The 22,230-nt window shown below is 40.8% G+C and overlaps 1 protein-coding gene and 1 pseudogene across 1 annotated transcript in view; one reads left to right on the top strand and one right to left on the bottom strand.

The window, feature by feature from the left end:
- GUCY2C (guanylate cyclase 2C) overlaps window positions 1-22,230 on the top strand; it is a 70,434-nt gene that overhangs the window by 37,919 nt on the left and 10,285 nt on the right. The window contains exons 12-21 of the mRNA XM_049625128.1: window positions 252-357; window positions 3,211-3,273; window positions 3,843-3,914; window positions 4,381-4,485; window positions 9,879-9,965; window positions 11,040-11,172; window positions 13,221-13,358; window positions 14,119-14,207; window positions 15,895-15,986; window positions 18,733-18,891. Of these exons, the coding sequence (XP_049481085.1) occupies window positions 252-357; window positions 3,211-3,273; window positions 3,843-3,914; window positions 4,381-4,485; window positions 9,879-9,965; window positions 11,040-11,172; window positions 13,221-13,358; window positions 14,119-14,207; window positions 15,895-15,986; window positions 18,733-18,891 (1,044 nt within the window). The remainder of the gene's footprint in view (window positions 1-251; window positions 358-3,210; window positions 3,274-3,842; window positions 3,915-4,380; window positions 4,486-9,878; window positions 9,966-11,039; window positions 11,173-13,220; window positions 13,359-14,118; window positions 14,208-15,894; window positions 15,987-18,732; window positions 18,892-22,230) is intronic.
- LOC125920564 (uncharacterized) lies at window positions 20,832-20,948 on the bottom strand (annotated as a pseudogene).

Below are 22,230 nucleotides of genomic sequence, written 5' to 3'. Positions count from 1 at the left end.
GGGAAGGGAAGGGAAGGGAAGGGAAGGGAAGGGAAGGGAAGGGAAGGGAGAAACACATCAGAAATCCTTATAGCTCCACTAATAGCCAGAATTCACCACTCTAAAGAATATGGAGTCACACCATGGGGCTAACCTGTCTCACTGCATATCTACCTGAGAATATCAGTGTTCTAAATTTCTCTTAGTGTTCAGAAGCTAAATGGCATGAGTGTTAATAAAAAACCTATTGACTGGTTCTATTCCTTTCACAGAAAATATAAGAAAGAATATGAACTTCGTCAGAAAAAATGGTCCCACATTCCTCCTGAAAATATCTTTCCTCTGGAGACCAATGAAACCAACCATGTTAGCCTGAAGGTATGAAAGCTAGAGCTAGTGCAACTTGCCAGATATTTGACAAGACTGGTAGTGTGGTAAGAAATGGGCCAAGCAGGGATCATTTGTTGGAGAGTCTAGAACTTAGACATTTTCGAATTCTCAGCTTCCCATGTTTTCATTGATCCTCCATTGCCCTAACATAGACGTCAGGATAGAGAATTTGAGTTCCACGTAACCTTGGCTACTACTCTGCCCATCCTAAGGATGTATGGCTTATCTTGCTCATTGCTGAAGAATGAGGCCTTTGCTGATATTTGCCTGCCCTCTCCCTCAGCCAGGAAATATCACAGCAGCCAGTAATAATGCCTCCCCTTGAGTGCTGTCAATGCTGGCTCCATATTATCTCATCCACAATGTTTCTGACAAGGAACTCAAGAGTTAAACTTTATCATAACTTTGCTGATGAGGGAACTGAACGATGTGGGGTTAGGAAACAGGTGCAAGAACACACACAGCTAATGAGCAGGATTACTGCCAATAAGAGCTGACGCTGAGCACTTCTCCTGTGCCAGATGCATTGACCCGTTTCATCTTCCCCCGAGTCCTGTGAGGTTAACAGGTTAACTTCAGGAACATGGCCACAGTTTGAACTTAGTCTATCTCACTGTGAAGGCTGAGATCCTAAAACCTATCTTTGACCATATTTTTATCAGAGTTTTTATACCAAAGCATACTAAGAGAAGAAGGAGACCCAGAACCTCCACGTGAAGAGATGAGTGGGGTCCCTCAGCCTTGGGCGGGGTCAGGTTTGTCCTTGGAGCCACCCTACCAGCTCTTGTCACTCCACCCAGCTCCTGCATGTTGTCTCCGAGAGCTAGGACCCCCTCACACTATACGAGGACTAGGTCTCCCTTGCCTCCAGTAATGCTCCTTCTTTGAACATCCTTCCTGTTGCATTCAGAAGCTCACACATAAAACTTCTATTCGCAAAGACCACTCTGTCGCAGGCAAGTGTCAGGATAAAATCCACCTTGCAGTAATTCACAGAAAGGTACAGACGATCATAAGACTATTGGGCTTCCCAAGAGAGAATTTTTGGACCTAAATGACTAATTGGCAGGACCCCCGGAGGGGAGAGGAGACTTCTAGAAGGAGTGAGTACTCCTCTGCTTCTCATGACACCAGCACAGGCTGCCACGTGGCCCACCTCTGCACACATCCAGCCATGCCTCCACTCCTCACAAGCCTCCCCCACTGTCTCAAACCCCACGCTTCATGTTTGTTCTTTTTGACGAAGCCTAAAATATCGTGTCTCTGTCTTCTTGAGGCGTAAGTATTCCTAGAAATATAACCCATCCATCCCTCATCAGACATTACAGAATTTTTTATGTGTTAATTCAATCAGATTAGCCCACTCATCTGGCTAAGGAGTAAGTCTTTGGGACAGTAAGTCTTTGGGACAGAATAGAGGTGATTCAGGGCATGGGGAGTCAGAGTCACTCTGAATTTCAGGAAGGCTGGGGAGCAGGCGGCCAGGAACTGGCTGTAAGGAGAGGTCTTCCAGTGCCGTGAGTCATATGGAGCCGGGAGAAAGCCCCAGGTGGTCAGCCAAAGTCAGCAAGAGGGGAAAATGCCACACCACCACACAGGCAGTGGTTCAAATCCTGTATATGCGCTGAAGGCAGGGATAAGGAAACAAGACCAAGGGACGGGATGAGAAAGAGCACATTCCTGTACTAAAACAGAAAGGAAGAGAAAACCAAAGTAGCCAGACAAAAAGAGAAATCAGGAAAGTCAAAGGGATGAGTAACAGATGAAAAAAAAAAAAAAAGATGAAGATGATGATAATTCATTTGAGGATAAAACACTTACGCTTGTAAGACAATTTCACGAGCTTTATTGCATTTGATACCCAGTATCCCTGTCAGTTAGGATTTCCCAGATAAGTTACTAAGGTTCAAATAGTTTGAGTGACCTAATCAAGGGCTCAGTAAAAAGAATATGACACCAGACAGCAAGCTCACATACTGCTGTCTGTCCGTATGTGACACTTAGTGCCATTTAACCCTTATGTAGCTCATTTGTAAAATAAGAAGAGGAAGAGAAGACAACTGACATTTGTTAATCTGCATTGTGCCAGCCATCATGCTTGGAATTTGATGTACTTTATTTCACTCACATTTCAAAAGGTCCTATGAGATAGGTTGTAACCAATATTATAATACATCACAGGTTTTTATGCAAACCAAATTGAAAGAGGCAATAGTTTTCAATCTTTTTTCTGCCCTTGGACCAGAAGTCTGGCAGATCAAGAGCCATATCTAGCCTGTAGGGGTGTGTGTGTGTGTGTGTGTTTCATTTAATATTTAACATCTTTTCAAATTAGTTTCCAAATATAAAAATTTTGGAATGGGACAGAAAATCCACATTACCAGCTTCTTTTGACAAATCAGATGATCTGGCAACTCTAGGCTGAACCCAGAGCTGCCCTCCTTAGACCCCCGGCCCAGCGTCCTCACTTGCATTGCTAATTGGGCCTGAGGCACGAGTTTGCAACTCAAGTGCACAACACACTTCCCTAAGAGCACCTGTCTATAGCTACAGGCCAAGGTTCCCAGTAAAATGGGCCAGAAGAGAAGGAAGCAAAGGAAATCCCTGGCTGCAGTAGGCCACAAGCAGGGAGGTAAAGGGTGGAGGACCCAGAGTTAAGCTTGAGAAGCAGATCCCTGGAAAGAAGACCCTGTTGGAGAGTGAATGTGAGTAGTGACAGGGAGCCTGCCCAGGATGCTGTGAACCAATAGATAGGGCCCACCTGGTAGAGTCACTTTGCCTTTGGTAGTAGATGGGACAAGATACGAAGTTTCCATAATAATTAGCCTTTTCTTGTGCCAGATCGATGATGACAAGAGACGAGACACAATTCAGAGACTCCGACAGTGCAAATACGACAAGAAGGTGACTAGTCTCCTCTGCTTCTCTGAACTCTCAATAAGCTATGTTCCAGGCCTGCTGCCCAGCATTCCCCTGGCTCCTGATGGTAGCAGTGCAATGGTGGGGGCTGGCCCGAGGGGCTCTTCTTGGAGCTTATCACAGGGATGGGCAAGGCTCTGCTTCAAGGTTACCAAAGTCACCATGGTGGGAAAATTGAAAGACAGATAGAATTTTTAAGAGGTGGTAGAGTGTAAGAAGGAAAAGAAAAAAATAGAAGAGTTCAGAGCAGTCCAAACTACCCTAGTGTTCTACTTTGGCGCATTGCAGTGGGAATACAACAGTCCCATGTGGGACTTCTGTATCTTTCCTCCCTTTCTCCCTCCCTCCCTTTTCATTTAGTTATTCTTAAAGAAACATTCAAACCTGAGCCTAAGGCAGGCAGTGGGCACCTGAGATATAAATATCAATAAAATAGCCACTGCTCCCAAGAGCTTACAGTATGCTGGGAAGATAGACCCACAGCAAATTATTATAATATGCATATCGGTGGTCATGCTACAACATTATCTCCTTAATTCAATTGATCTTTGTAGCGAGTGATTCTAAAGGATCTGAAGCACAATGATGGCAATTTCACTGAGAAACAGAAGATAGAATTGAACAAGGTATGTGTCTCCTACTTGAAATCCTTAAGTGAGAAATAGCTCACTCCATCTTGCCTAAGCACCAAAGTCTCCAGTGGCGCAAGATGTTATTGGGGATGGTGACAAATAAGCCCTCAGACCAAGAAATGGGTGACTATACTCCTCTTGGTTGAAAATTCTACCAGCAGAAGTGGAAGAATGGTGTTTGATGGCATAAAACATATTAGAAATCTATTAGCATGTCCTGGAAAATGGCCCTGATAGGATTTGAGCATAGTCAAAGGTTCATATTCCAGTCTCCTCGCTGAAAAAAGCAAAACTGTTGAGTACGATGTAGCGTCAGTAAGAAATGTACTGACATTCAAATGCATCAAGAACAATACATCTTCCCAAAGACCTAAAACATGACATGTTTTATTAGCATATTACTTGTACTGTGGGGCTCTGTCCTGCCTGACTTGCTTTGTAAATAAACATGTTATCTCAGTTGCTTCAGATGGACTATTACAACCTAACCAAGTTCTACGGCACCGTGAAGCTTGATACCATGATCTTTGGGGTGATCGAGTACTGTGAGAGAGGATCCCTCCGGGTAAGGAGCCACGATCATTTCCAATTTCCTAACTGGTCACCATATGGGAAAAAAAAGATTTCATAGAAATTTTAAATGTTTACCCGTGAAACAACATCAGAGAATTATTACGTCCATATGCTTACTAACTAGATCACTTAGATTTTGTCAACCAAACTTAACTACAATTTTACAAAAAAAAAAAAAAAACACAAAAATAGTCAAGAGCATAGACTTGAAAAAACAGAGAACAGATGTGGAAAAGTGAGTGATAACTTCTAAATTCACTTTATTTTACTTGCACACTTCTTTTTGTGTTAAGAGAAAAATGGAGGGGCACCCGGCGGCTCAGTCAGTTGAGCATCCGACTCTTGATTTCGGCTCAGGTCATGATCTCACAGTTCGTGAGCTTGAGCCCCATGTCAGGCTCTGCGCTGACAGTATGGAGTCTTCTTAGGATTCTCTCTCTCTCTCTCTCTCTCTCTCTCTCTCTCTTTCCCTCACTCTCCCTCTCTCTCCTTTGCTCTGCCCTTCTGCCCCTCACACACACTCTCCCTCTCTTTCTCAAAATAAATAAACATTAAAAGAAAAATGGATAGTCCTTATGATAGCACCAAATAAGCATTAGAGACTTGTCCATAGTCCTGGTTCTGCTACATTCTAAATTCCTGCCCTTCTCTCCCTTGGGAGAGACTGAGACTGGCCCAGGTGTTGCCAGATGTGGCCGGGCATTCTGGCTGAGCAAGTCCAGCAGAAAGAGAAAGTAAGATAGGGATGAGTTCTTAGGGAGAACCAAGCATCAAGCTAGGAATATCAAATCACTGGGTCATCCAGAAGGGCAGGCATACACAGAACCATTAAGCACAAGAAACAAAGTGAGGTTTCAAGCAGAAACAGGACTAGAAATGGGAAATGGGCAGGAGCAGAAAGGAGTCCAGGGCAACTGCTTCAAAGAGCATTGAAATGTTTGCACCTCACCTTGTGCACTGTCTGGGCATATGTTATGAGAGCTTTTGGTCCTTGAAATGCCTTGAAATGAGCATATAATTTATCACGATATTTTGAGAAGGAAAGGGGTACTGTAACAATTAGGTCAGAATAGCAGATATAGAAAGCAATTGGATCCAATCAAGAAGGATGTGTGGTCACTCTGCCTTTGGGCTACTTTCAGACCCAGTATTTCTTAATCACCTCCATATCCTCCCTATAACAAAGCCAAACTACCAAGTTTGGGTTCAGTAGCAACTTCAAAAATCTAAATATTCATAATACAATAAAATTTTAAAATAATAAAAATTTTAAATTAATCACTTAGATTTTTTTTCAATAGCCTTCAATTAAAAGAATAGTAGCTTTCAAAATGTACGGCATAAACTCAAATGTATCCTCCAGGGGAAAAAAAATACTAGCTCTAAGTGCTATTTTCTCTTAAAAAAAATAATTTAAGTATTCAATGCCAAAATTTAAAAGAATAACGATGGCCTAACGAAAGGAAATTTATAAAATTAATTATTATTAAAAAATGTAGGGACGCCTGGGTGGCTCAGTCGGTTAAGCGTCCTACTTCGGCTCAGGTCGTGACCTCGTGGTCCGTGAGTTCGAGCCCCGCGTCGGGCTCTGTGCTGACAGCTCAGAGCCTGGAGCCTGTTTCGGATTCTGTGTCTCCCTCTCTCTCTGCCTCTCCCCTGCTCATTCTCTGTCTCACTCCGCCTCAAAAATAAATAAAAACATGAAAAAAAAATTTTTTTTTAAATGTAGAATTTTAAGGTGCATTCATTAGGTTTTTAAAATATAAAATAAAAGCCTCTCATACTTCTAATTAAAACTTTTAAAACAAAAATAGAAAAAAGTGAGAATAAAAAATAAAGCTGTGAAAAAGATATTTTCAGTTGTAAAAGAATACTTCATTTGACTTAAATTATAAAATCTTAAAAAAGGAATATTTTCAGAGGCAATATAATCATGAAAATTTGACTCAAAAACCAAAAACTTAAATAGGACAATAATGATACAAGAAATTATAATTTCCATTACAGATAATACCAGATCAGCTTAATTGTTTTAAGCCTCAAAAAATAATCCTTACTGTCTACGTAAATACTATTGCAATGTTAAATGAAAAATGAACATCTTCTAAATTCATTTAGCGTTCAACAAGGTAGCATAAAGTTGATAGTAAAATATGATTAAAGACTAACTACATTTATGAAATTACATGGAAAAAATATAAATAAAATACTAGTAACTCTAAGCCAGTTGTATATAAAAACCATAATATAATCATATAGGATTAATTCTATGAAAGGAAAAAATATTACTATAATGCATCATATCAAAAGGTCATAGAAAACTCATAATCATTGTAATTGATGCTGAAAATTATCATTCAAATTGGTGCTGATATAAAATAAACACACATTCCTAATAATAAAAATCTCAAGTCTTTCAAAATTACAGATCTTCCTCAATTTACAATGGGCTTATGTCCCCATAAAGCCATAAGTTAAAAAAATCTTTAAGTCAAAAATGCATTTAATCCCCCTAACCTACCAAACAGCAGAGTTTAGCCTGGCCTACCTTATTTTTTTTTTTTTATTTTATTTTTTTTATTTTTTAATATATGAAATTTACTGTCAAATTGGTTTCCATACAACACCCAGTGCTCATCCCAAAAGGTGCCCTCCTCAATACCCATCACCCACCCTGCCCTCCCTCCCACCCCCCATCAACCCTCAGTTTGTTCTCAGTTTTTAACAGTCTCTTATGCTTTGGCTCTCTCCCACTCTAACCTTTTTTTTTTTTTTTCCTTCCCCTCCCCCATGGGTTTCTGTTACGTTTCTCAGGATCCACATAAGAGTGAAACCATATGGTATCTGTCTTTCTCTGTATGGCTTATTTCACTTAGCATCACACTCTCCAGTTCCATCCACGTTGCTACAAAGGGCCATATTTCATTCTTTCTCATTGCCACGTAGTACTCCATTGTGTATATAAACCACAATTTCTTTATCCATTCATCAGTTGGTGGACATTTAGGCTCTTTCCATAATTTGGCTATTATTGAGAATGCTGCTATAAACATTGGGGTACAAGTGCCCCTATGCATCAGTACTCCTGTATCCCTTGGATAAATTCCTAGCAGTGCTATTGCTGGGTCATAGGGTAGGTCTATTTTTAATTTTCTGAGGAACCTCCACACTGCTTTCCAGAGCAGCTGCACCAATTTGCATTCCCACCAACAGTGCAAGAGGGTTCCCGTTTCTCCACATCCTCTCCAGCATCTATAGTCTCCTGATTTCTTCATTTTGGCCACTCTGACTGGCGTGAGGTGATATCTGAGTGTGGTTTTGATTTGTATTTCCCTGATAAGGAGCGACGTTGAACATCTTTTCATGTTAGCCTGGCCTACCTTAAACACACTCAGAACACTTACATTAGCTTACAGTTGGGCAAAATCTTTTAACACAAAGCCTATTTACAACAGTGTTGAATATCTCATGTAACTTACTGAACACTGTACTGAAAGTAAAAAACAGGGTGGTTGTTTGGACACAGAATGGTTGTAAGTATATTGGTTGTTTACCCTCCTGATCCAGTGGCTCACTGGGAGCTGAGCCTCACTGCCCACCCAGCATCATAATTGCCAGCCCTGGGAAAAGATACCAATTCAAAATTTGAAGTATTATCTCTACTGAATGCATATCATTTTCACACCATTGTAAAGTTAAAAAAAAAAATGCAAGTCAAGCCATCATAAGTCAGCAGCCATCTATAGAAATGTTTTTCCGGGCAGGGCATCTGGGTGGCTCAGCTGGTTGAGTGTCCAGCTCTTGATTTCAGCACAGGTCATGATTGCAGACTGAGGCCTGCCTTGGGCTCCACACTGACCGTGCAGAGCCTGCTTGGGATTCTCTCTTTCTGCCCCTCCCCTGCTTACATGTACACACGTGCGCTCGCTCTCTCTCTCTCTCTCTCTCTCTCTCTCTCAAAATCAATAAACTTTAAAACAACCAACAACAACAAAAAGAAATGTTTTTCATATGAAGCCTAGACCAAATCTGATCATTCGATTTCAGTGAAAGGAAATTTTAGAATACCAATTAATAGGGCCTGGTCAAAGGGTTTCACATGGCCTTTTAATCCCTAACATGCCCAGTTTAGATAGTGTTTTGGGCTCTCTGCTGTAAGACAGGAAACTTCATTTATCTGAGTGCTCTGGGGCCCCCTTCTAGCATCATGTTGGACAGAAGCTTCTACAGGAAACTGTTCCTTTGTGTCTTGAATCTCAAAGCAAAGGCTGTGCCAGGGCAAACTTTACAGTCCCATCCCCCTTCTGCCCCCAGGCTTCAGTCCCTGGCAAATCCCATCAGAACCTACTATTGTAAGGAAACAAATGGGCAAGTGTTTCCCTAGATAAAAGACAATATGCTTCCCATCTTATAAATATATAACAACCTTGGCTAACCTTGTTTAGGAACAATCGATTCATTTATGCAACAAATACTCATGAAACATCTAGATATGCCAGATACTGTACTAGGTATTGAAGATACAGAACAAAAAGTATCACAGAGTTTACATTTCCATAGGGAGAAGAGATAATAAATAAAAATATAAAATATATCATGTGCTAAGGGAAAGAATTACTTCAGAGACTGTCTGCCCATAATTTCCCTCCCTTAACCGGGCCTGATAGCCGCAGCTAAACCAGCCTTATCTGAAATGATTAATGACTACACGCCCTTCACTGGAAATCATTAATACAGATCCTGAGTTAAAACTAAAGGTCAAATTGGGCTTTTTCCCCAAACAGGAAACTATTATTAGGTTATTAGAGTTTTACTGTGAAGAATAGTTATTGCTTAGCTACAACCCTGCATCTTCATAGAACCATCATCGTGTTAAAATAGTAAGTTCAAATTTCTAGGTGGTACAATTCACACAAAATCCAAGAACTCGCTCTTATTGACAGAGTACTTGGTAAATGTAAAGAAAACTCAGAGCTGTCAGCCAATGGACGCAATTGATCCCATGAGGGAAAAAAGAGGACGAGATTCCCTAATAGCAATTCCTGCTAATCACCAGTGTGATTTCGGAGAAACAGAACCTGCAGCCCACAACCTGTGATAGCCCATTCTCCAGGCAGGTGTCTGCTCATTCCTTTCCCCCTGTCTGGCGGAAGAACCAGGATTTGGAATACGATGAGTATCTCCTGCTCATTTTGTTATGGTGACAGCCACCTGATGTTTCATAGGAAAGGAAAGAAATACATGTTCAGGAAAAACAGGACAATGGCATTTCAGTTTGTTTCTGAGCCCCAGGCCTCATGATTAGAAGATCATTATTAGCCTATAACAATCTCCACAGGATCCTTCCTTCCAACAATTTCTTCCTTTTCTTTTTCTGCTGTTCAGGAAGTTTTAAATGACACCATCTCCTACCCTGATGGTACATTCATGGATTGGGAGTTTAAGATCTCGGTCTTGTATGACATTGCTAAGGTAAGAGACCTACAAACAAAAGAGACATTTATGAAAATTAAACATAGGAAAACAGGTCTAGCAAGTTTTCAACCTCTCTGAGCATTGGTTTCTTTATCCATAAAATGATAATAAAAATGGTACCTATGTCAGAGGGTTGTTGTGAGGATTTCATAAATAATGCACGTACTTCATGTGATATTTGGTATAAATAAATGTTCGATATCCAAGCTATTACTTTTTATTATTATGTTTTTCCTGCTCTGAGCTTGGGGTACACATTTTCATAGACTTGCTGGAAATCAAAATCATATTACGCTTCAGGCAAGACAACAATCTTTTTAAGAGAAAATGTTCAGGACAGGCAACCCTCTTGCTCAAGGCACTAATGAATTTGGACATGTGTATTCCCAGATAGTATATGAAAAAGGAAGTGGCTGCCAGCGGCCTCATTCAAGAACGAAGACAAGTCAATCCCAAGATTGAGCTGTTTGATACAGCCTTAAATAGCCTGAAAGTCATCTAGGACCAGAATCGGTTTTAAAAAGTATTGTACGATACCCACCCTCTTTGCCACTTTTCACTCCCGTGATCCAGGCTGAAGACCAATTTCTGCAGTGACACCTCTGGCCACCAGAGGGAAGGACAGCAGCACCACACCCCACCCCCCCACACCAAAAAAAAAGGGTCGGGGTTGGGGAGGCTTGCCCTTTCGTAATTCAATTACCCCTTCCTTCAGAAGGGCAAGTCTGTATTTTTATTGAGGTAGAAAACCAGAAATACACCCAAGATCACAGACTAAGTGGTAAGCAGAAACACTTTTTAAAAAATTAGAATCAACCCTTTGTTTCATATTCTGCATAACTGTTTAACCAGACTTTTAGACAATTGCCTTTTAAGATGCAGTGCTTAGGCAAGTATTAGGGCATTAACAATATTTTTAAAGTAGAATTAATGGAACTAAATTTAAATTCTAGTGGTGTGATCCTGTCTGCATGCTGAAATGCTTTCAAAATGTTATTACTTTCTTTAAAATAATCAAGCAGCTGAAGAGTGTCATATCTCTTTGTTTCCCTGCCATCTGAAAAATTACAGGGCATGTCATACCTGCACTCCAGTAAGACCGAAGTCCATGGCCGTCTGAAATCCACCAACTGTGTGGTAGACAGTAGAATGGTGGTAAAGATCACTGATTTTGGCTGCAGTTCCATTTTGCCTCCAACAAAAGGTCTGTAAGGAATGACATTTTTACTAGTTCCCCACTTAAAAAAAAAAATTCTCACAAGTGGTCAGGGGGTGGTGATACTGATCAGAAAATGAACACTTGGAGCCACAAGAGGAAACAGCTGGCTCGTTCTCCAGCACTACACCCTTGTCAGTTTTTGTCAGTTTTCAACAAGTGCTTCTTGAGTTGAACAAATCTCTTCTGTGGGTTTCCTTCATCCATTTGTTTCTTGATATCAGTGAGGAAATCATGAAGAACTTACTGGCTGTGGAAGCAGAACAGGGTGAAAAAATAGAGAAGGTGAGGGTAGTGAGAGACCTTAGAAATCATCTAGTCTAACTCTCTTCCTTTGTATAAGTCAGAATTGAGGCTCAGAGGCTGAGATTTGCCCAAGAAGATAGAATACAAGGCAGAAGACCTATTTCCAAATTGTCATTCATTTATCTGTGATTATGATAATGGGAAAAAAAAACCACTCTTATTAGTAAAATATATTCTTACCTATCCCTTTCTGGATTGTTATAAGGGCCAAAAGAGAAACACAAAGAAAAGTGATTTATCTTGTATAAAGAGCTTTTCATGTTGAACATTTACCCATTCTTTACTATAACTCGGGGTTAAACAGCCTCAGAAATCTAGCACTCCCACAAAGCCTCAAAATACCACCTAGATCGAAAAACCTAAATTTGATTTCTAATTCTACTTTGCAATCCTTTCATTTTCTCTCAATAAAAGTAAAATTACAATTCCGCCCCTACTTCTTCAGTCACATCAAGCGTAGGATGACATTGGACTCAATCCAATAAGTGTTTGATGAAGACCTACCATGTGTCAAGCATGGTTCATCTGTGGTGGGACAAGTCTCCTTTAATAGATGACTCACCACGACACAAAAACAGATAAATTGCCGATCAAATGCTATCCTCTTAAACATCACTCAGTTATACCTACGAATCTGTGCTGTCAGTTACCTGAAGTTTTAACGTAAGCTCATCCACTTACCTGTCCTCTACCCCAAACCAACAAGGATCAATTGTATATGAATCACAAATCACACAAATTAACAAGACATAAATTCAAAAAGGCAATGAACATTTGGATGGAAAACCAAACAAGGGAAATGTGCCTCAGCATAAGTGTATCATACCTCAAACATGAATTTAAAGATTTTTTTCATTGAAAAAGAAAATCTCAGAAAGTTTAGAAGGAGTTAGGTGATCCTAGAAAACTTGCAAGGGATGGAGAGAAATTGAATGTATGCCCTTGGTGTTACTATTTAAGTTAGGTGATAGGGTCCAAAACCCAAGTGTCTATAGGAACCAAGCACAGAACACAGGAGCACTTCACTTGTGTGAAGCATTAATGAGTAGCAGGCACAGAGTAAAATGCGAGAAAACTGTATGCATTATTTTTTCAAGAATACTGTGGGAACACAAGAAAACACATCTGTGGCCAATAGCTGATTTGGAGGCTGTGAGTATGTCCAACTTGCAAAATATCACTGATAGGCTCTTTGTTTAAATGTGTTTCAATGGGTATGCATATATGTTATACGTAATATGTTCCATATTGCATAATATACATATAGTATACGTATTTTATGTTTTATAATAAAAATATAAATTTATGTATTTTTTATTTATGAAGGCTTTCGTAGGTTTATGCCATATGTACCACAAGCTATTAAATCCTCAGCCTTTCATATTCTACTGTAGTCATTCTACAAATATTTGCTGAGCACTCCTATACACCAAGTGCTATTCTAGGTAGGCTCGAGGGTTTTCAGGACTATGATTCTAGAAGTTTTAGGGACCACATTGCCATGTGACCTCACCCAAATCCTGGCATTATATAGTCAGCTCAAGAGGCAAGTGTGCATTCTCTCCCTATCACCAGCATTAGCATAAACCCCTCAAAAGTTTGGGACATTTAAGTTCAGGGCCACTCATATTCAGGGTGCATGGGATAGGGACTTTAAGAACAAAAACAGGTTGGAGACCTACGAGCCACTCAGCTCCCTCAACTTTGCAATCTCAATGCTGAACTCACAGACCTGTGGACAGCCCCGGAGCACCTCCGCCAGGCCAGCATCTCCCAGAAAGGAGATGTGTACAGCTACGGGATCATTGCCCAGGAGATCATCCTGCGGAGAGAAACCTTCTACACGTTGAGCTGCCGGGATGAGAATGGTAAGAGTTGGACTCAACCATCTGCCCTCTCTGGGAGCCTGCATTCTAGGCTGACCAAGACCCTCATCTCTTTGTGACCACAGCTCAGTCCCCTCATCCGCAGAAGTAATGGCATATCTCCACTGCACGTCACACAGGGGTATTGGAGGGGTTGACAGTAAGAATGTTAGAATGCTCTGAAAAGCATATAACATACCAGGTGTCGTTACTGTCAGTGTTATTGTCGGTTGAAGACTCTTGCCTTACGGTCTCCCCCCTTCCTTTCTGATTCTAAGAAAAGATGTGTGTCTGTTTAACACCTGAGCTACATCACTCTAGTGGCACAACATCTGTATTTTAGTTCTTACTGAGAGAAGTTTTTGTCACAGGTCTTCTCAAGGGGGAAATGCTTCCTTCCATTCATCCAACCCTTGCTTACTGTGTAATTATTATGTCCCAGGTCTTAATTCTCTGGAGGGTGGGGTCTAAGGGATGTAGAAAGGGCAGGCTAGACTCTTGGAGGAAACGTACTAAAGGTAGTGGTATTCAAGTTAAGTTTCAGAGACTTAGTAACCTTAACTTAAGCTAATAACCCCCTGGGTATAAGTGGGTATAAGACCCCTCGCCTGGTGGTCATTCATTCTGAGTGCTTGCCTGTTCTCTGCCGTATTCTCACTGGGTACCCATCCAGGGTGGGTGAACCAATTCAGGGTCTGGCTGCTGCTAAAATTTGTTCATGCTGTATTCTTTCTTGTAATTTGCATAATTCTCATCCCATCAGAGAAGATTTTCAGAGTAGAGAATTCCAATGGAGTAAAACCCTTCCGCCCAGATCTGTTCTTGGAAACGGCAGAGGAGAAAGAACTGGAAGTGAGTGCATTTCCCTACATGAGTTTTGTGTGTTGCCATAACAAATTGCCAGCAACTTGGTGGATTGAAACAACAGAAATTTATGCCTTATAGTTCTGGAGGCCAGAAGTCTGAAATAAGTTGTCAACAAGGTCATGCTTCCTTCAGAGGCTCTAGGGGAGAATCCATTTCTTGCTTCTTCCAGAAGCTTCTGATGGCTACTGACTTCCCTTGATTTGTGGCCACAACACTCCAATCTCTGCCTCCATGGTTCCATTTTCATCTTTTCTGTCTATTCTCCCTCTACCTCCCTCCTGTATGAGGATTCATGAGACTACACTGAGCCTACCAAGGTGGTCCACAATAATGTTCCCATTGCAAGGTCCTTTACTGAATCACATCTGCACAAACCTCTTTTCCAAATAAGGTGACATGCACTGGATCCAGGGGCCAGGACTCAGACATTCTCTTTGGGCACCATCATCAGCCCCATGTCCTTTTCCACCTCTCCCAACTCAAGATCTGGCTTCTGAAGCACATATCGCCCTCTCAATTTTTAGGAGCTAAAAGATCAAGATGTCCATGTCATATACTTCTTAGGCTTATAAATACCACCTACTGATTAAAAAATGAATATGCCCACATCTGAAAATAATAGAAAAGTATATAGTCGTCCCCCCTTATCTACAGGGGATACATTCCAAGACCCCCGGTGGATACCTGAAACTGCAGATAGTACTGAACCCTCTATATACTAGGCTTTTTCCTAGACATACATACCTTTGAGAGAGTTTAATTTCTAAATTAGGCACAGTCAGAGACTGACAAGAATAACTAATAATAAACTAGAACAACTGTAACAATATAACAATATACTGTAATAGAAGTTATGTGAACATGGTCTCATTCTCAAAATATCCTTTTGTACTGTGCTCACCCTTCTTGTGATGATGTGAGATGATCAAGTGCTCACGTGACGAGATGAAGTGAGGTGAATGGCACACGCACAGGCCTTGTGAGGTTTCACTAGGTTACTATGGACCTTCTGACGATTTGTCAGCAGTAGGATCGTTTGATTCCAAACCATGGTTGACTCAGACAAGTCGGGACTGCTGGGAACTGGAATCTTCTGGGGTGGAGCGTGAGCACAGGAAACTGGAAACCTCTCGGGGTGATTCCGCTGGTCGCTGTGGTTGGAAGCCCTTGCGGAAGAGATTCACATTAGAGTCACTGCCTCATACCCATTGCACATAAACCCTGCAAACTTCTGTAAAGCATTTTCTGCCGACAGTCCAGCCCCATCCAAACCCATATCACATTTTTCATTAATTTAGGGCCCAAGGGACGGGTGAGGCAAGGTGGTGTGGAGACAGACTGAGGGGAACTAAGCAATCTCAGCCTCATTGTCAGAGTTGAGATGTTTTAAAAATACTCCCTACCTCGGGGCGCCTGGGTGGCTCTGCGGGTTAAGTGGCCTACTCTTGGTTTCGGACCTGCGTGGGGCTCCTCACGGACAGTGTAGAACCTGCTTCACATTCTCTTCTCCCATCTCTCTCTCTCTCTGCCCCTCACCCTGGATTCAGGCTCTCACTCTCTCAAAGTAAAAAAACTTAAAAAAAAAAAAATAGTCCCTGCCTCAATTACTCCCATCAAGGGTAGAGAATAGGAGAGGATACCACCCCCTGAGCAAACCCCTTCTTTCTTCCAGGTCTATCTACTTGTAAAAAACTGCTGGGAGGAAGATCCAGAGAAGAGACCAGATTTCAAGAAAATTGAGTCTACGTTGGCCAAGATATTTGGGTATTGCTGAAATTTTTGCTTTTCCTCACTTATTTCAGATTTTTCTATTAATAGTTGACATCCAGTGGCACCTCAGAATGGAATGCCTGTTCTAATGAAAAACCCCAGACTGCAACCCCTGTCTCAAAAAAATTAAAATGAGATGGAGACCAACAGACCATTTTCTCAGGGAATAATCACTTGAAAAGTTAAATAGTCAAGGGCAAAACTTGCCTGATTAATATATAAACTCTGGCTGATCATAAATATGTCTGTTAAAAATCTAGTTCCCTGACCCTTCTGGAGGTAATTAGAAGTCTAGCACGAGTCCTGAGTATTTGCAAAGCCACTAGATCATTCTTAAGATCAAGAAGCTCTTAAAATCAGAAACTTTGGCCCTAGGTGCTTAAGCCTTGTGCCATGAATCAGATTTTAATTCAGCTTCCAAAATTTAAAAAAAAAAACAAAAAAAGCACACAGTTATCCAGTAAGGTTGAATTCTAGATTTTCCGTGTTTTCAGTTAGAGTGAAAAAAATAACAGTGAAGAGATTAGGAGATCCAGCTTCTAGACGAGGGTCTGTTAATAGCTTGCTGTAGGACATTGGGCAAAGTGCTTACCCTAACTGGATGTCAATTTTCTTTTTATTAAAACTGGACTTGAATAGGATGATTTCTGCAATTCCTTCCAGCTCTTATTTTCCATACTTCTCATTAAGTCAAAGATTCAGATACTTATTGAACCTAAAAGCCCAGGGCTGAGATGAGGTCAAGTGAAATCATGAAAGTGGTCATTGAAGGGTACATCTAATCTGTCATTTGTGTGGAAGGAGCAGAAAATAACAAATGATGTAATTCTTGCTCATTTTTTTATTTTTTCACAGACATTTTACTAAGATCCGATGAGACTGTATATGTGATAAGTGAAATGTAAACTCATGAAGATAAACTGGGCCCCTGATACATAGCCTTTAATAGGGTGGTTCTCAAACTTGGCTGCCCATTGAGATCACCAGGCAGCAGGGGGTGGGGCAGGAATGTTAAAAAAAACAACAACAGTGCCTGAGTCCTGCCCCAGAGAGTCTGATGTAATTGGTCTGGGGTGCAGGCTGGCATAGGGGTTGATAATAGCTCCTTGGGTGATTAGAATATGCAGTCAGGGTTGAGAAAACTGTTTTAATTGAATCAATTCATCACAAAGGGAGATCATCTATCTTTATTCCTTACACCTGCTCCCTCACCCAACTAGACTCTATACTGGTGGCTTCAAGGAGAACTCCCTGGGGAACTTGTTAAAAAATACTGTTTCATAATCCCAGACCTAGCGGTTTCCAGTTATGTAGGTCTGAGGTAGACTCAGAATTGTATTGAAATTTTAACAAACATCCCTCCCCACCTCCTTCTCCTTGAGGGCAGAAGTGGTAACTTAAATCGTTGTTGTAATAATGCAATAGTAGTATTTATTCAACCCCTTCTATGGTGCTGTAGATGGTATAAACATTATCTCGATACTGAACAACCTTATAGACAGACAATGTACCTCCTGACTGAGCTCTGCACCAAGGCTTGCAATGTGTCCCAGCGTCGAAGAAAGCTTGCATCTTGTCGAAGTGTCCTTGGCCTAACAAGATCATCCAGAGTTAGGTTTTGTGCTTTAGGACCCAGTCTTTCTTTTTTTTTTTTTTTTTCATTTCTTTTTTCTTTTTTTTTAATGTTTGTTTATTTTTGAGAGAAAGAGAATGTGAGAGGGGGATTGGCAGAGGGAGACACAGAATCCAAAGCAGAGGACCCAAGCTTTCTGTTCTAAGGAGAAAACAGAAGGCTCAGCTTTGCTTTTCTCAGTCCTTCTCTTATACTTGTATTTATCTCTTCTAGCACCTTAAAAAAAAAAAAAAAAGATTCTCCCTTTATTGTAAATCGTTATTAAAATTTTTTAATTTTAGAAAATAGGAATAAGCAAACAAAGGAAAAACATCACCTATTTATCAATAGACGGCTACTGGTTTTCAAAAATTAAAATTATAATTTTTGCTGTTTTATCAACTTTTCTACTTAATATAGAGGTAGCGTCTTTCTGTATCTTTAACTGTTCTAATTTGTATTTTATACAACGCATGAATATTCCCTCGTGTCGTAATATTTTCGTTACGTTTTGTTACTCGTTTGGGTTACTTTCAAACACTTGCTGTTATAGAGACTGCTGTGACTTTTCTGAAGTTACCTTTCAGCACATTCTTGTGGTTTCCTGTGGCTAGTTCCTAGAAGAAGTGCTGGTGAACTGATCAGTGTGTGTACTTTTAAAGCTTGTGACACATTTTGCCACACTGCCCTCCAGGAAGATCATAGTGGATGTTTTTCCTCCTTACCTCCACTATTACCATTACTCTAACATTTGGTTTTCTTTTTTAAAAATCTTGTGTCTATTTCTAGTGGCGCCTTGGCGGCTCAGTCGGTTAAGCGACCGACTTGGTTTCAGCTCAGGTAGTGATCTCACGGTTTATGAGATTGAGCCCCGCGTCTGGCTCCTCATTGACAGCACAGAGCCTTCTTGGGATTCTCTCTCTCTCAAAATAAATAAATAAACTTTAAAAATATATCTTATGTCTCTTTCTATTTCTTTAATTTCTCCTGAGGCTAATTTTTTTTTAACGTGTGTTGACCGTTTTTATTTTATTTTTTGCTTTATAACTTTTTAATCACATTTGTCCACTATTTTACTGGATGTTTATGCTTTAATAATTTGTAGCAACTCTTTATTACTACCTACAGCCTATTTCACGACAAAAAAAATGAAAGTTATATGGACACCTTGATCCGACGTCTACAGCTGTATTCTCGAAACCTGGAACATCTGGTGGAGGAAAGGACGCAGCTGTACAAGGCAGAGAGGGACAGAGCTGACAGACTCAATTTTATGTTGCTTCCAAGGTAGGGCAGGTCCTCTTGCTGGTGTAGTTTCTCATGATTCCACAGCCATGCCTTCTTTCTTATAGCTGAAAGCGTCAGCATTTTCTTCTAGTATTGTTTTGTTTCCCTTGTATCTACATAAGATTGTTCCCTTTTGCACATTCTTCAACAGATTATTCGGTTAAACAAAATACACATACCTTGCTAAGACTTGTTCTGGTTTGTACTGTAAATATCTAGAAGAAAAAGATTATTTTATTTTAAATTTAAATTTTGTTTTTAGCGTTTATTGATTTTTGAGAGAGAGGGTGTGAGCAGGAGAGGGGCAGAGGGAGAGGGAGATACAGAATCTGAAGCAGGCTCCAGGCTCTTGAGCTGTCAGCACAGAGCCTGACGCAGGGCTTGAACCCACAAACCCATGACGTGACCTGAGCCAAAGTTGGACACTCAACCCACTGAGCCACACAGGCGCCCCAAAAAAAGTTATTTGCAAGCGGCTGTGTGTTGCCCCAGAAAGAGCATGGGCAGTGGAGTTAGTACGGCCAAGGTTCTAACACTTTGCCACTTTTACTAAGTCTGGGACCTGTGGCAGGTCACTGTCTGTCTCTCCCTAATCTCAAAATGGAAATTAAAATTTTCCTCTGGATTCTGTGAGCCATAAGGCACTTGTAGGCACTAACTACCCATTTCTTTTCTTCTTTTCACCTCAAAGTAGAAGCCAAATTACAAGGAGTAGGAACAGTCATTAGTGGAGGAGGTGGGGGCCACATATCAGATGCCTCATCACAGAGGCATCTGTGGGCTGGCGTCTGTTTTGTGAAACAGTATCACAGCCATGACATAAAGAGAAAGGAAGTAAGGTTGAAATCCCTATACAGCTTAAAGTTTTGTGAGTGTTAGTACTCAGATAATAACAAAGAAATGTTAAGAGAAGCAAGAAGTTAAAATATGGAGCTAGAAAACAGACTTTGGCCAAGGGGCCCTTAACTGTCACAAGTGAGCGGTAATGTTCTCTTCTCGTTCAAGTAGAATAAACTTTTGTTAGAGGAAGCCTAAGCTAGACAGTCCAGCATTGGGTGAAATCATGGAAGCTGAGGTCAGCTAGGCCTGAATTCAAACTGTGTTCCCACCACTGACTACCAATGTACAGTCTTGGACAATTACCTACATGATCTAAGCCTCAGTTTCTTTTGTACCTCACAGGCTAGCCCTAAGAATTTCCTGAAATAGTGCTCAGGATATAAAGTACTTAGCCCAGAGTCTGGAATGTCCATGGCTGTTATTATCATACATAATAGCCATGACTTTTAAATATAACTTGTGTTCATTATTGTTTTATTTTGAACCCATGCTTCATTTAGAGTATCAGCTCTATGTTAGTAAAAGGATGATTTTGAGATTGTATGAGCTGTTCTCTCAATAGAACAGTTTCTCTTTGACAAACCCGAGTGACGAGGGTAGGAGTTACCAACATGCTCTGTTCAGTCATCTGTGCCTGAAGGAGGCCTACTGCAAGACCTGTGTGCCCTCAGAATGCCAAAGAACAGCCTGGAAATGGTGCCCTGGTAATAGGCTGGAGCCCTTAATATTCCCATCAGAGATTGCAATTTCTGTCAGAGCTTCATAAATGCTAGGTTTAAGATGCATAATTCCTTGCCTGGCCTTTAGTGCTGAGTTGTAACAAAAACAACATCCAGACAATCTGGCTGCCTTTCCCAGGGTGTCATCATCCGTGGTTTTAACCAATACTGTTACTCAAATGATTTGAAACAGCTGGCTCGCTGCCTCAGATTTTTATCTCACCTTTGCTGTAATGTGCCACTTTGATCACTAGATGGTAGTTTTAACTTTTGAGTATAGTTGACGTACAATGTTATACCAGTGTCAGGTGTAGGACAGAGTGATTTGAGATTCTGTGTATTACTCTGTGCTCACCACAGTAAGCGAAGTTACCACCTGTCACCATACAGCGTTATTGTCACGATAGGTCTCCCATCCAAGTACTAACCAGGCCCGACCCTGCTTAGCTTCCGAGATCAGACGAGATCGGGCGCGTTCAGGGTGGTATGGCCGTAGACATATTGTTACGATAGGATTGACTATATTCCCTATGCTCTACTTTTCATCTCCAGGGGTAGATGTTTTATCGGATTGCCACAGGTTATATAACACAGATCTCTTCAATAGCTGCAGTACACCATGATTCCAGTGCAACTGTCTGGTAATTTATGTAAAAATATATTTGTAAAAGAAAATTAAAATGTACATGAACAATACCTAGAAGAATCAAAAAGAAATATTTACAGCAAGATTGTCAATAAACTAAGACTGCATGTAGGAACCAGATTCTACTTAACTGCTTACTTAAACAGTGCCTCTTGGCTTTTGAGATGTTAAAATAGAAGTTTTTTCTTCTTGTGGGAGGCCTTTCTAAGACATTTACTGTGTTCGCTAATCTGTGTCAGCAACAGCTTGTTACCAAAGCTCACTGTGTTAAGTCACAGCCCTTCATTTATCTACCAACATTCGTTCCTCTCTTTGCGTACTATTTCCCAAGCTTATATGACTTTTCAGATATAAGCAGTAATATGAAGGGCAAAAACGGTGAAATATCCAATTTTATGATTACATTTATGTATCCTTCAAAAAATTTGCACCCTTATATTGGGCATGTCAAGAAAAACCACCCCAGAAGTGACCTCTGAGAATCCAATCAGCCACACCAAAGGGGTGTTTCTTAAAGGTCCCAGGCTTTGTCATCACACCAATAGAAAAAAATTCCCTTGATGCTTTGGAGGTTCTCAAAAGGAATGTTGCCTGTCCTTGTGGTTAATGAGCTGTTTTCTGGGGGAATGGAAGACATTGCTATTTGGACACAATTGGCATGCTTCCAGATCATCCCCATCTCCATGAATATCCAAGGTCTGGGTCGTGGAGGAGATGCCGTGCAATAAAAAGACTGAAAGGCGGGAGGATGTTGCTGAGTTCTAATACTGCTTCTGCCATTACTGGCTGTGGGACCTTGTGAAAGTCATACTTTTTAAGCCTCAGGGTTATCAGTGACCTCTATGGCACCTCCCAGCAGCCATGTTCTATTCTAATGGTTCCATACTTGAGTCCTTTACAGAGCCATCCCAAGGGCAGGGAGCACCCAGCCTCATGTCGGTCCTACTCCATTTTCTCAGTGAAAAGGCAATTGGCACATCAAGGAAGTGCAGTTCCTTCTTATGGTTCTGTCTTAATTCTGAGTCTGATATACCATTCCTTCTATCTCTGCAACAGAGGTATTCTAAGTTGCTTTATTTGACTTCTGCAGTTTTGCCATAATTTTAACATGTGTTTACATGGTGACTGACTTTG

The sequence above is a fragment of the Panthera uncia genome, chromosome B4 (genome assembly GCF_023721935.1).
Source record: "Panthera uncia isolate 11264 chromosome B4, Puncia_PCG_1.0, whole genome shotgun sequence".
Lineage (NCBI taxonomy): Eukaryota > Metazoa > Chordata > Mammalia > Carnivora > Felidae > Panthera > Panthera uncia.
This window is presented reverse-complemented; position numbering and strand designations above follow the sequence as displayed.